This window comes from Nicotiana tomentosiformis, chromosome 7 (genome assembly GCF_000390325.3).
Source record: "Nicotiana tomentosiformis chromosome 7, ASM39032v3, whole genome shotgun sequence".
Taxonomy (NCBI): Eukaryota; Viridiplantae; Streptophyta; class Magnoliopsida; order Solanales; family Solanaceae; genus Nicotiana; species Nicotiana tomentosiformis.
In genome coordinates, this window is record NC_090818.1 from 111,457,299 (window position 1) to 111,473,117 (window position 15,819).

A 15,819-nucleotide genomic window follows, 5' to 3' on the forward strand; every position below is an offset into this window, starting at 1 on the left:
GGATTCAAGGGCCTCGGCCAAGTCATCACAGCTTCAATCTTTTGGCCATCAACCTTGATACCATCGCCGGTAATAACATGACCAAGAAAAGCTACAGAAGTTAGCCAAAATTTACATTTAGAGAATTTAGCATATAACATGTAGTCCTGGAGAGTCTGCAATACAGCTCGCAAGTGGTCCGCATGCTCGGCTTTCGATCGTGAATATATCAGGATGTCGTCAATAAACACAATCACAAATTCATCCAAGAATGGTTTGAATACCCGGTTCATAAGATCCATAAAGGCTGCTGGGGCATTTGTAAGCCCGAAAGACATGACAAGGAATTCAAAATGGCCATACCTCGTCCTAAATGTTGTTTTTGGGATGTCAATATCCCTGACTCGTAGCTGATGATAACCGGATCACAAGTCGATCTTCGAAAAGCATTTGGCACCTTGTAACTGGTCGAAAAAGTCATCAATCCGTGGAAGAGGATACTTATTCTTGATAGTGACTTTATTTAGTTGCATGTAGTCAATGCACATCCGCAAGGACCCATCTTTCTTTCGAACAAAGAGCACCGGAGCACCCCATGGGGATGTACTTGGCCTAATAAAGCCTTTATCGAGCAAGTCCTTCAGTTGTTCTTTCAATTCCCTTAGCTCTGCAGGAGCCATTCTGTAGGGAGGAATAGATATAGGCTGCGCATCAGGAAGCAAATCTATAGCGAAATCGATTTCCCTTTCGGGGGGAATTCCTGGAAGCTCGTCAGGGAATACCATCGGGAATTCATTCACAATAGGAACCGACTAAAGAGTCGTTGGCTCCTTTTCTATATCCCTAACATGAACCAGATGGTATATACAACCTTTAGCAATAAACTTCTGAGCCCTAAGGTATGAAATAAACTTACCCTTGGGCGTGGCTGCATTACCTTTTCATTCAAGGACAGGCTCACCAGGAAAATGAAATCGGACCAACTTTGCACGACAATCAATATTAGCATAACAAGCTGCCAACCAATCCATACCCATAATGACATCGAAGTCTAGCATAACCAATTCAACTAAATCAACAGAGGTTGGACGGTCATTAATTAACACTGTACAATCTCGATAGACATGATTAGCTACAATAGAGTCTCCAACTGGCGTAGACACCTCAACTGGCTGTGGCAACAACTCAGATCTCATGTCAAGCTTACCAGCAATAAATGGAGTAATATATGAAAATGTAGAGCCGGGATCCATCAATGCATAAATGGCATGAGAATGTTTTGTCAATATACCTGTGACAACATCTGGGGATGCCTCTGAATCTTGTCGGCCTGTGAGTGCATAAAAGCGGTTCTGGCCACCACTAGAACCTGAGGTGTCTCCTCCACCTCTCCCCCTACCACGGCCCTGAGTAGACTGTGGACCTGGTCGGGGAGCACGGACTAAGGGCGAAGAGGCTGCTGTGAATCCTGAAGGCTGAGTTGGTGTACCTCTGCCTAACCCCGGGCACCGGCTAATATAATGTCCTGTCTGCCCACAATGAAAACATGCACTCGAACCCTGTCTACATTGCCCGATGTGTAGCTTACCGCACTGAGTACATGGAGGAGTAAGATGTCTCATCTGTGTAGAACGCTCCTGTCGATGGCCCTCAGGCTGGCCTGAGCTCTGCCCCGGTCCTGATTGAATATAATGATCAAACCGCTGGCCCTGCATCTGTGGTGGGAAACTACCTGCTGACCGAGGTGGATATCGATGGAGTGGGGGCCTAAAATCAACTCGTGGCTCCCTATAAGACCCCATAGTACGAGCCCTCTTACTCTGCTCCATATCCCTGCGAGTATCACGAATCCGACGGGAAAGGTCCTCTGTAGTCTGAGCGAAAGCCTGTATGTGGGAAATATCTACATCATCCAATAGGGATGCAACCCTACAGTCTCTAATCAGATGATCCCCCAAACCATCCACATAATGATGAACTCTAGCCCTTATGGTACGTACTATATCTGGTGCATACCTTGCCAAAGAATTAAACTTATGGCTATAATCCCTCACACTCATATCCCCCTGCTTTAGGCTAAGAAACTGGTCAAGACGGGCCTTTCGAACCTCCCGTGGCAAATAATGGGCTAAAAAAGCCTCAGAGAAATCCTCCCACTCTGCTGGCAGAGCACCAGGTCCTCTAGATCTCTCCCATGCCTCATACCATAGGACGGCTACATCACGTAGTCGAAAAGAAGCCAACTCCACAGCCTCGGTGACGGAGGCATACATCACCCTCAATACTCTATACATATGGTCTATAAAGTCCTGGGGATCCTCAGTGGAACTGGATCCTGTAAATAATGGAGGGGCCAAGTGAAGAAACTCTCGTACCATCGAGCTTTCTATCCGATCTCTCCGGGCATCTGCTCCTGACTCTAGCTGTCGCTCATGAATAGAAACCATCCTAGTTAGCAACTGAACAGCCTCCCTCATCCCCTGCTCCCCAGTCTCTGATGGTGGAACAATAGGTGCTGGAGGTCCTGTGTCTCTAGCTGCCTCAGGTACCAATAGAACTGGTGAGGCTGGGGGTACTGCATCTCCCTGGGCTCCAACAAGTGCTGGGGAAGCTGAAACTAGGGGTACTGGAGACTCACTGTGAGCCTCTAAGGGAAATCTATCCCTCTGACCCGGTGGGGAACGACTGGTACCTTCTCCCGGATCCATACCTATCTCTCGCTGTGCCATATCCTGAGCCTAGGTAGCCTGTTAGATAGGAAACACAAAGCACGATTTAGATTTCATATGTTCTTATAACTTCGCTCTATAGCACGATCTATTAATTGAAAGAAATGTAACTATTCCTAAATGCCTCATAGCCTCCTGATTATAAGTGTGGTGCACAACACACCCATAAGCAAGACTCTACTAGACACGGCTTGTGGACTCCCTGGGATACGACCTGCTCTGATACCAAGTTTGTCACGCCCCAAACTAGGGGAGGCACGACTGGCACTCGATACTGTATTCGATCGAGTTAGCCACTAAACATACTAGCTAACTAGACTGGGGGCCCAACAGATCGGGCAGCACAACATCTGAAATACTAAGCCTGGACCGTAAGGTTATGACACGAATAACAATAAGCCATATAAACATAGGTAGACAAACCAAAATAATAAAATACTAGCTGGCTGACGAGGTCGCGACTGAAGACATACATGCCTACACACCTATATATACATGCCAAGCCTATGGGTTGGAGACTGAAAGCAGCAAAAAGAAACCCAGAATATTGTGTCCACAATAGCCTCTAAGAGTGTCATAAGCACTGTCGTGATATGGCCCCAACTATACCCAAACTGTACAACAAAAGTAACTATCCTATGAAAGCTCCAGGAAGAGGTGGAGCTTACCAACTCACAGCTGAACCTCGAAATCCTAGCGGAGGGGTCGATCAGAGTCCCTACCTGGACCTGCACGCATGAAACAAAAATGCAGTGTCCCCAGGCAACGGGACATCAGTACGAATAAAAATATACTGGTATGTAAGGCAGAAAGTAGAATCATACATAGCTGATGTAAAAAGGTAATAAAGATACCACCTGACACTGAAACTCTGATAGCCTCCATGGCTGACATCCGACCTCATAGTAATAAAATATGCATGGTATGCTCGTGTAATCGTATGTCGTGAATACATATATATTGATGTAAATGCATGACATACCCAACCAAATGCTAGCAATGGCGGTCTCTCCCGGTAGCTAACCGGTATCATATTGCCAACCTGTGGCCATCTGTACAATATATATAGTCTTTCGGGCAAATAGGCCCCTTACCTCCGATTATAGCTCGAAGTCCATGCATAATATGTCATGTATGATATGAACTTTGAATGCACATAATAGGCCATAACAAGAACTTAGCCAACCTTGGCTCATTGGTACTCTTATTCTCATAATCTCATAATCACCTTCGTATCGCATACAAATGTCTCGTGGAACCTCGTATCTTTTTTAATAAGTTTGAAAACTTAACTCGACTTTTAGAAAGATAACTTAACTCTGAATATGTTCATAAAAATCTTAAGGTGCTTCACTTAGTCCTTATACCTGATTTCTTGATAATTAGTAAAAGAAAGTATTTCAAAAAAAATCAAATGTTTTAGTAGTTTAAACATAAAAATTATATTTGAGAATTTTGAAATCGACGTGTCACTTTAGAGATTTTAAAATACACTTTAACAAGGAAGAAGGACTGATTGCAAATACTAAATGCCTTTATTTTTAAGTCACACAACCCAAAGACGAATAAGAATTCATATATATGGACATATATTTAAGAAAGCCGACAAAATGACATATATAGATGTCGAATACCCTTTTTAACCGAACGAGTAGAATATCAACCTAATAGCATCATGAAAATACTTCAGCTACGATGCCAATGCCTTTCACAGAAGGTCTTTCTAGCAACAGAATAGTAAAATATCACATTTGGCGTCTTAGGAATTTCCCAAAATTCGTGCTAAAAGGAAGGACGAAGCTTAGCCTTAACATACCTCTCCAACGAACGTCCGAATGCCTATAGTTCCTTCATGAAAGTTGTTCCTTACGTCCTAAGCTTCGAAACCACTATATATATGCAGCTTATACGCACCTATAAACAGTTCATAAATGAGTTTAAATCGGCAGATTTGCCATATGACCCTAACTTGACGAAACGCCCGTAGAACTTTGTAAGATTATTACCTTGGCAAACCAAGTATAAATCCTGAAGAACCAGCAAGAACAACAATTTCCTATCTTCCAAAAATAGCTCCAAACACAGCTAATAGAAGGGGAAAACGATTGCAAAGCGTAGAGATTGTGCTTCTAGGCACGGGGGCAAACTTTAACGATAGAAATCGTTAAAAACGCACCTTAATCACTCAAGAACACCATAAAACCCTCTCTTAAGCTTTCTCACTGTTTTGGGACGAAGATGAAATGTTTTGGGGTCTTAAAAGTCGGATTTTTCGACTTATACCATTTGTTTGACCCGACCCGGTTCGCGACCCGATTTCAGCCCGGACAGTCCGCGGTAAAACAGTCATAACTGTTTACTCCAATATCGGTTTGATGTGAGATTTCTTTGGTTGCAAACTAGACTCGTAGACCTTCTATTTGGTAGGTTGTGGGTCCCATAACTCTTTATATATTGGGAGAAATGATCTGATACATTTGACCCAAAGTTTAGAAAATTTATTAGAGAAATTTACGATAACTTTTGCCGACCTTTATTTCGCAACTTGCTTGACTCCAAAACTTAACATGTGACCAGTGTGATATTATAATACCTCATAACACATTATTCTTAGCATATTATACACTCTTAGTCTTATCCCATAGGTGCAAGTTAACTTAAACCTTCCGAACGCGCGGGGTGCTACCCGAGCCATTTCTTTAACCATGAACCTTTGTTTAAGGGATTCCTTTGACTTAAAGCTTTAGTTTAGTTCCTTGATATTACCACACATTTTCAGTCTTATTATCCCAATGTGCTATACCCAATCATATATACCTAATATAACCACGCCACATTGCGTATATTACGTAAGAGAAGAGAGAAACACCTGGGGTCTCACAATGATGATATAAAAAAGTGGAAAAGTAAGATTGTATTAAGCTTTGAATAGAATGTAGTGTAACTTTTGCCAGAAAATTCGTGTCCTTTACAATGATAACTAGGCTCACTATTTATAGTTGTGTCTAGGAAGGGAGGTCCTATGATCGTGCTATCCTTTAATGTCAATTATGAGGGTCATTGACGAAGATGTAACGATGAACATAAATATCAAATTTTCTGTAATGGGCCATCGCTCTTAATGCTACAGAATATTCCTTATTAAATGCTACTAGACGTAGAACATTTAATACACCTTTATGAAGGAAGACTATCGCTGCCATGAGTTGGATATCATTGCTTCTGATCTATTGGAGCGAGTGACACTTCCCAAGGAAGGTTTTATATACTTTTATACGTATCCCTTTACTTTGGGTGCGTTTTCTTTGAGTGGAGAGCTTGATTCCGTGATTGCGGAGTTTTGCCTCCACTACGAGGTGTGTTTGGTATAGGTAAGTCCTTTAGTATGGAGGACGGTCGCCTGCCTTCGACGCTTGTATCGGGAGACTAAAGAAGAGCTAACATTAGCTCGTATGATGAATCTCTACTCCCCCAAAATTTTCTGTGGGGGTATGATAAACCTCTGCAAACGTGGTCACCATGCTCTGTTGACTAGCACGGATGATGATAACGATTGTGGGTGGACGGAATGGTTTGTTGCAGTTGTCGCCAATAATATCATTTCGACAATGGCTTCATCCTTTTCGGCCGCTTGGAACCGCACTCGTAAGATCTTTATTTAATATATTTTCTTTCACTAAATATTCTTCTATGGCCGTATCGACTCTTAAATACGGGTGGAAGGCCCGAAACTCGTTTGTGGAAAGAAGTAGCCCTTAAATACAGGTGGAAGGCCCGAAACTCGTTTGTGGAAAGAAGTGGCCCTTAAATACAGGTGGAAGGACAAAAATCATGGTAATTTTAACTTACTTTGCTTCCATTTTTTATATATATGGAGAACTTGGTTGAACCCTTCTGACTTGTTCACGAAATTAGGTCTACCTGCGGGCTCTGTTGTTGTCCCTGAGGAGGACGTCTTGGTTGATCTTGCTGATGCAACGAGGCTGCTTCAGGAGGCACTTACTCAAACAGGTATCTCCGGGCCTATTTTGGGCGCAAACACTTCATTACGAAGTCCTCGGCCGGAGGATAAAAAACCGAAGAGAAGACGTTCCTCCGCGGCCGGGGAAAAGAATAAGAGGGCAAAGACTGATGCCCCCGAGTCATCTCCGGTGGAGATGGTGATGGGTTCTCCCTCCGGCCGGTCATAGACATCGTGATGATTGATGATGAAGAAGAAGCTAGTGATGAGGGAGCTTCTGTACATAGAAGGCGACGATCCTCATCGTCTCAACAAGATGCTCGACCTGTTAAGATAGTTACACCAACTGAGGATGATGTCTCGGCACTTTTGGGAGAATTTGATTTGGTAGTTAATGCCAACTCCCTTTTTCGGGACCCAAGCGTTGTGTCAGGTACTACGGGGCTGAGTACCGAATCCCTGTCGTCTTTTGTTGGCGAATGTCCATCCACCAGCTCTGCATTTGATGTAACTGCTTCTCACCATTCGACTCCATCAGCTTCATCTCCACCTTGACCAACACCAGCAACTGCTACATCATTTCCACCTTCATCCACTCTTCCACCAGCAACTGCTATATCATCTCCGCCGGCCGCACCTGACCATGGAGAGTGTGTTCCTCTTCCCCAGTCCCTAGTTCATGGGAATTTGGGGCAAAATTATGATGCCTCTTCCAAAGATCCACAAAGGAGGAGGAATATTATCATTTCGGTCTCTACCGAGCGCAACCTACTCTCCCGGCCGGTGGAGCTTGCTAACTATCTGAAGCCTTTGGCTTTAGAGAAAGATTGGGAAAGGATTCAAGTACTTTCGGGGGAGTGTTTGTTGAACAATGCCATGCACAATGCCGCAGCGGTGCGTTCCTTTCTTCCTTTGTTATTTCTTCTACTCTTCTATGAATGTATTCTAAGTTTTACTTCTTTTAGTTTTGTAGGCCAACTTTCTTGCTTCTGAGGGCCTTTAGAGGTTGATTCGTGAAAAGGAGGAACTTGCCTCTGAATGGAATCAGCTTTTGGTGGAACGAGACCAAACTGTTCTCCACCTCTCGGAACTAGAAACCAAAGCTACTGAGGCCATTATGTTGGAGGCTCGTTTGCAGCAAAGCGAGCAAGAAGTGGTAACCCTCATCCAATAAATTGGCCCGCTGAGGGTTAGATTTGATGAAGCCAAGGCCAAATGGGCTGAAAGTCAGGACGTCGTTCTTGCTGCAACCGAGCACAAGGCTGCTATTGCCGAAAAAGTGACTGACTTAGAAGAAGCCTTGAACTCCAACATTGAAGAGCTTTCTATTGTGAGGGCGAAACATGCCCAGTTAGAAAAGAAGTACATGAAAACTATCAAGCATAATAGGCTCTTTAGTTCAACTGTCCGCGACCTTGATGTCAGCCTCAAATCTGCTAGGTCCGCCCGGGAAAACCTTTTTGTAGCGCCGAGAGGCTTCCCTCATTGTTGAAACAACTTACGTCATGTACAGCATGAGGAGAAAAACCTTGGAAGAGACCAAAGCTGGTGTCATTGACTTTGATGCCGAAATTGCTAAGGCACGCGAGCTTGAGTTGGCTGCTAAAAATGGACTCCCATCAGGGTCTGATGTACCTAGCACTTCTGGTTCTGGTTTCGAGTTTTCGGGAACTGAAGAAGAATCGGAAGATGATGATGCCGAAGGCCAAACTGATGAAAATGTTGAGCCATCGGTGGACCCACCTACTTCTCCCGGGGATGCGGACACTTCTCTTCCTCCTGGTTCCGGAGACACTGCAGTTTAGCTTTTCTTTTCTTTTTCCCCTTTTGTACTTTTACCGTTTTGGCACATTCTTGTAAATAAAGACATATTTTTGCTCAAGTATTGTTTGAGTCTTACTTTCGTTTGAATATCCATGCAAGTCTTTAACCTTTGCATTTGCTTAAGAATTCTGCGCATGTTTTTTTGTTCGCTCTTTACTATATGTAGCCTCGGATGCATTTTCCTCGAAGCACTTTAGTTCCAAGCATTATCTCTTTTACGTGAGCGTTTCTATAAGTATTTGCGCAAGTTTACTTTTTGCATCCTTTCGTGTATGTCTTCGGGTGCATTTTTCTTCGAAGGCATTTTGATTCTGGGCACAAATTCTTTCGAAACCAACCCTTTAACGTGAGGGTTTTCATAAGAGAGGGCCCTCTTATGTTTACGGTGCTCTAGAAGAGGACGTCTCCTGTTCATTACGGCACTAACATTTGAAGTACTTGTTTAACTTTCAAATGACAAAATTAGATCATCTTTCAAACAAGAAGCAAGATAAAAATAAAAGGATTTCATTTCACATAATTCCTTCTATTTTCAAAAGTACACAAGCATTTATTATGCTAAGAAATTGCCATTACTTGTGGCTATCTTGTACAACTTATTTCTACGATGTTGGCTGCGCAATCCCCGGTCTCGATGATGTATTTGGTTTTCGGATTTTTATTTCCCGGTTGACGTGGCAGTCAATGTTGTCGTATCCTTATATCATCCCCTTTAGTGTTCAAATGCGAAGAATGTGAATTGGAACACTGTAAGTCTTGTGTCTTCAAAGATTCCACCAATGAATTTCTAGATAATCCTTAACTCGGCAACATACCTTACTTCCCTTTAGGAATCCATGCTATCGAGCGAAAGAATATCTAACAATTCTCTAGTGGTTTGTGCTCGTGAACGGTCAGGTAACCTCTGTTCGGTAGCAAACTTAACTTCCTAGTAGGAATTTGCTATCGAACAAAGATTATATAACCGTCCTCGAGTGGAAGCTTGTTTGTTTGCCTTTCTATCAAAGGTCATATTGTTCCTGTCTTCGTAGTATGCTTTCTATCAGTGCCTCACTAAAAATCTTGCTAGAAAAGCCCAATTTGGACAAAAACTGAACTAAGGGAAAAAGAGTGCAACACATACTTTTCGCTTGAATAATGTTCATCGGCAATAATATCTTTTGAGGTGTGCCACATTCCAGTTGCTAGGCAACTTGTCTCCATTCTGGTTCTCCAACTCGTATGAACATTTCCCTGTGATAGCTGAAATCCGGTAGGGACCTTCCCACGTTGGACCTAGCTTCCCCGCGTTGAGCTCCCGGGTATTTTGGGTTACTTTCCTCATAACCAAATCTCCTACTTTGAAATAACGGAGGTTGGCTCTTCGATTATAATATTGCTTCATTCTCTGCTTTTGATCTGCCATTCTTACACGCACCAAGTCCATGCGTTCCTCGAGCAGTTCCAAGTTGATTAACATTGCTTCGTTGTTCGATTCTTCATCTGCCCGAAAATATCTCAAAGTGGTTTCACCCACTTCTACCGGGATTAGGGCCTCAGCACCGTACACAAGGGAAAAAGGAGTTTCTTCTGTGCTCGATTTGGCCGTTGTTCAGTAGGCCCATAGAACTCTGGGCAACGCTTCGGGCTATTTGCCTTTTGCTGCTTCCAACCTTTTCTTGAGGTTTTGAATAATCACTTTATTTGTTGACTCTGTTTGACCGTTTGCACTCGGATGATAAGGAGAATATGTGATCCTCTTTATCTTCATGTCTTCGAGGAACTTTGTAAATTTTGCACCGATAAACTATGGCCCATTGTCGCATGTTATCTCTTTTGGTATTCCGAACCTGCAAATTATATTTTCCCATAGGAAATCAACCACTTCGCATTCTCCAATCTTCTGATAAGGACTTGCTTTCACCCATTTAGAAAAATAGTCAGTAAGAAATAAAAAAACTTACCTTTCCGGGAGCCGATGGCAGTGGTCTGACGAAGTACATTCCCCATTTCATGAACAGTCGTGGGGACAGAACCGAATGTAAGGGTTCTGCGGTTGGTGTACTAGTGGTGCTTAGCGTTAGCACTTATCACATTTTCGTACGAAGTCTTTGGCGTCTTGTTCCATGCGAGGCCAGTAATATCCTGCCCGTACCAACTTCAGCGCCAAAGAATCTGCGCCTGAGTGATTGCCGCATATCCCTTCGTGGACTTCTCTAGTGACATAATTAGCTTCTGACGCTCTTAAGCATCGGGCCAAAGGGCCTTGGAATGATTTTCTATACAATTGTCTTCTCTTGAACTATAACATGCAGCTTTGGCGCGTAACGTCCATGATGCTTTGGGGTCTTCGGGAAACTTTCCGTGCTCGAGATAGTCGATTATTTCATTTCTCCAGTCCCAGACCAGACTAGTCGAATTTACCTCATAGTAACCATCCGTATCCAGGACTGAGTTCATCAATTGCACTGTCATCCCGGACTCCGATCCCTTTATTTCCGTCGATGATCCTAAGTTAGCTAATGCATCCGCTTCTGCGTTATCCTCCCTCAGGATATAAGTAATTGACCACTCTCGAAATCGTGCCAAAAGAGCCTGGACCTTTACCACGTATTGTTTCATACGTTCTTCTTTGGTATCAAAGATCCTGTACACCTGATTTACCACTAGCTGCAAGTCAAATTTGATTTCGATAACCTCGGAATCAAGTCCCCGGGCCAATTCGAGCCATGCAATCAAAGCTTCATACTCTACTACATTGTTAGTTAAAGGGATCGTTCTGATGGATTGCCTTAAGGTTTGCCCCGAAGGCGTGATTAAAACTATTCCGAGTTCGGACCCTTTTACGTTGGAAGCTCCGTCCGTAAATAAGGTCCAAACCCCCGATGTCGTTTCTGTCACCATTACCTCCTTGGTTGCCAGAGGCAGTAGTCCCGAACTGAAATCGGCCACGAAGTCAGCCAAGACTTGCGACTTAATTGCAGTCCTTGGTTTATATTCTATGTCAAACTCACTCATTTCGATGGCCCATTTGTCCAATCTTCCCAAGAACTCGGGTTTATGGAGGATGTTCCGCAAAGGAAAAGTAGTCACCACAGCTATCGGGTGGCATTGGAAGTAGGGCCTCAGCTTCCGAGCGGCGACTACGAGAGCTAAGGCCGATTTTTTCAAATGTGGGTAGCGATTTTCTACTCCCGTTAAAATTTTGCTAACGTAATAAATGGGAAATTGCATACCTTCATCCTCCTAGACTAAAACCGCACTTACCGCAACTTCTGAAACTGCGAGATAGACTAGCAATGTTTCACCTTCTTTTGGTTTTGAGAGCAATGGAGGGCTTGATAAGTACTTCTTCAGGTCCCTCAGAGCCTGCTGGCACTCCGGTGTACATTCGAAATTATTTTTCTTTTTGAGCAGTATGAAGAAGCGATGACATTTTTTCGACGATCGGGAAATGAACCTACTCAAAGCTGCTAATCTTCCTGTGAGTCTTTGGACTTCCTTTATGTTCAAAAATTGATTCGGGATATCCTCTATGGCCTTGATTTTGTCGGGGTATACCTCGATTCCCCTTTGTGAGACCAGAAATCCCAGAAACTTACCAGAACTGACCCCAAACGCGCACTTCTCGGGATTAAGTTTCATGTTATGCTTCCTCAGGATGTCGAATGTTTCTTCCAAATGCTTAAGGTGGTCAACTGAATTCAAAGACTTAACGAGTATATCGTCTATATAAACTTCCATAGTCTTTCCTATTTTCTTTTCAAACATCTTATTTATGAGTCATTGATAAGTGGCTCCGCATTTTTCAACCCGAAGGGCATCACATTGTAACAATATGTAACGAAATTTGTTATAAACCAAGTCTTTTCCTGATCTTCCGGGTTCATTTTGATTTGGTTGTACCCGAAATAAGCATTGAGGAAACTCATTAACTCGTGTCCGGTCGTGGCATTAATCATTTGATCGATATTTGGCTGTGGGAACTAGTCTTTCGGGCACGCCTTATTAAGGTCTTTATAGTCTACACATATACGAAATTTATTGTTCTTATTAGGAACTACTACTACATTGGCTAGCCAATCCAGATATCTTACCTCTCGGATTTAACCGATATTAAGCAAGCGGGTTACTTCTTCTTTGACGAATTTATTCCTAGCCTCGGCAATACAGCGTTTATTTTATCTTATCGGAGGTACGTTGGGATCCAAACTCAGCTTCTGCACGGCTACTTCCATCGGTATACCTGTCATATCCTCGTGCGACCATGAAAAACAATCGGCATTAAATTTAAGGAATTCAATAAAATCATACCTGAGCTCCGGGTGCAGTCCTGTCCCCAAGTGGATTTTTCTTTCTAGGAATTCTTCGGACAATGCAACTTGCTCCAGTTCCTCCGCCATGGACTTCGTTGCATCTGTCTCTTCTGGAACTTGGAAATATCTCGGGACCTGATAATGTTCTGACGACTCTGCTCCCGAGCTAACTTCTTCTAACTCGGGAATAGGTGTCGGTTCCTGTAATTGATGTGACGTGTGCTCCTTCCCTTTGCTACTGGAAACCGAAATTGCATCCATCTCCCTTGTTGCTGGTTGATCACCTCTCATCTGCTTGATTCCTTCGGGCGTTGTAAACTTCATCAATTGGTGATATGTTGAGGGTACAGCTTTCATCTCGTGTAACCATGGCCTTCCCAGGATGATATTGTATCCCATGTCACCATTTACTACTTCGAATAGGATTGTTTTCATTACTCCTTCAGCGTTCGTGAGCAGCAAAATATTTCCCTGGGTCGTCACGCTCGCAAGATTGAATCTAGCGAGCAGCTTTGTTGCAAGAATAATGCTTCCAGTGAGTTTAGCTTGCTCCAATACTCTCTATTGTATGATATTAGCCGAGCTTCCTAGATCCACTAGAACACGTTTAATCTTAAAATCCAACACATTTAAAAAAATTACCAGTGCATCATTGTATGGCAATAGCAATTCGTCTGCGTCCTCCTCTGTGAAAGTGATATCATCTTCCTGGAGTCTTTTACTATGAGTTATTGATACTTTCGTCTTCTTCGCTACCAAAAAGGTGACCTCGTTAATCTCATTCCCTCCGATGATCATATTGATCATCTGGCATGGGGGTTCTTCTCCTACTTTCGAAGGTTCCGCATTGTCTCTGTTACGACCATAATTGTTCTTAGCTCGGTCACTCAAGAATTCTCTGAGGTGACCATTCTTCAATAGTGTTGCCACATCTTCCCGAAGGTGTCGGCAGTCCCCTGTTCGGTGATCGTTCGTCCCATGGTATTCACATCATAAGTTAGGATCCCTCTGGCTGGAATCGGATCTCATAGATCTCGGGAATTGTGCCTCTTTAATGTTTCTCATGGCTGACACCAACTCCACTATACTGACGTTGAAGTTATATTCCAATAACTTAGGGTAAGAAGGATCCCGAGACCCTGACGTCTCTTTATCCTAAAGTGATCTATTGTTTCGACCACGATCGGTCCCTCTGTCAACGGTGAACTTGTTTGCTGCCCGGAAGTTTCTACCACGGCCTTCGGTCCGCTCGTAGGGCAAAACCTGGCCCCTCAAAGTCCGTCTGTCCGCGTCATAGTCATCCTTTAATTTTTCTCTACTCTTCTCCCGACCTTTGGCCGATGATGTTGAACCGACCTGGTCATCTTCCATCCTTATCTTTGACTCGTACCGGTTGTGGACATCTACCCAAGTTGTTACCTGAAACTCAAGCAGGCCCTCCTTCAGCTTTTGGGAAGCGTCTGAGCTTCTCGGATTCAATCCTTTGGTGAATGCTTCAGCTGCCCATTCATCCAGGACAGTCGGGAGAAATATTCTTTCTTTCTAGAATCGGGTAACGAACTCTCGTAAAAATTTGAATTCTCCATGTGCGATCCTGAATATGTCGGCCTTCCGGGCTTGTAATTTTCTTGCCCCGGCATGAGCCTTGATGAAAGAATCCGCGAGCATCTCAAATGAATCTATGGAATGCTCTGGTAATAATAAATACCACGTTAGAGCTCCCATCATGAGAGTTTCTCCAAATTTCTTTAGTAACACAGATTCAATTTCGTGAGGAGCTAAATCATTTCCTTTTACCGCTGTTGTGTAGGTGGTAATATGCTCTTGTGGGTCTGAAGTCCCGTCATACTTCGGCACTTTAGGCATTTTGAACCGCTTTGGGATTAGTTCTGGTGCCGCACTCGGCTTGTACGATAATTGAGTATACTTCTTCGAGTCCGGGCCTTTCAATACTGGTGGCGCGCCCGAGATTTGGTCCATGCGGGTGTTTACTTCCCTCATAAACCTTAAAAATTCATTCTTGAACGGGTCGTTATCGTTGTTGAAGCGTATCCGCTACCCCCAGCCCCGTCGGAGCCAACTTCACCCCTGGGAGTATTGTTGTCAACTTTCTACGTTGTTTGGTTTGCGGGAACACCGGGAGGAATTAAATTTCATCTGTTTGCATTATTCGAGGCCCCCGATAGCGCCTGCTTCAGCTCCGGCATAACCTTATCCTGTCGCGTGAGATGTCCTAGAATGATCGTTTGTTGCTCTTGCAGGACCCTCACCGCATCCACGACATGCTCCTTATTAGCATCATCGGGAGTTGTCTGCCGAACCTGTCGAGGGTACTGTCTGTCATGCACCGGCGTGGCGTCGTTCCCCTCATTGCGGGTGTCACTGATTAAATCGTCGAAATGAGGCTGAACCCCTCGAATTTCAGGGTTGTGCGTGTTGTTAACAGTGTTATCTGCCATTTTTTGTGATTTTTTCTAAGACAAAATAATTAAATCACGTTAGTAAAAAAAGGCAATGATCAATTTAATTGCACGGCTGTCTAGGCCCCACGGTGGGCGCCAAACTGTTTACCCGTAAAACGGTACAGTTAAATTTATACGTAATTTCTAGACAAGTGAATTAACTTGATCTTGAAATAATGCAATAATTGAAGAAATGTACAATACTTAGCCTTAAAATGTAGATGAAACAGTAGAGATGTCAATTCCGGGAACAAGGTTTTCAGGCACAGCAATGATGATATCAAAAAGCGAAAAAGTAAGGTTGTATTAAGCTTTGAATAGAATGTAGTGTAAGTTTTGCCATAAAATTCGTATCCTTTACAATGATAACTGGGCTCACTATTTATAGTTGTGTCTAGGGATGGAGGTCTTAGGATCGTGCCCTCATTTAATATCAATTATGAGGGTCATTGATGAAGATGTAACGATGAACATAAACGCCAAATTTTCTGTAACGGGTCGTCGCTCTTAATGCTGCAGAATATTCCTTATTAAATGTTACCAGACGCAGAGCATTTAATACACCTTTA

The 15,819-nt window shown here is 43.4% G+C and overlaps 1 protein-coding gene across 1 annotated transcript; it reads right to left on the bottom strand.

The window, feature by feature from the left end:
- Positions 1 to 920: 920 nt before the first annotated feature.
- Positions 921 to 2,708, bottom strand: LOC138896205 (uncharacterized). Its single transcript, XM_070180992.1, has one exon. It carries the CDS (start codon positions 2,706 to 2,708, stop codon positions 921 to 923), a length of 1,788 nt encoding a protein of 595 aa, XP_070037093.1.
- Between the last annotated feature and the right edge of the window lie 13,111 nt (positions 2,709 to 15,819).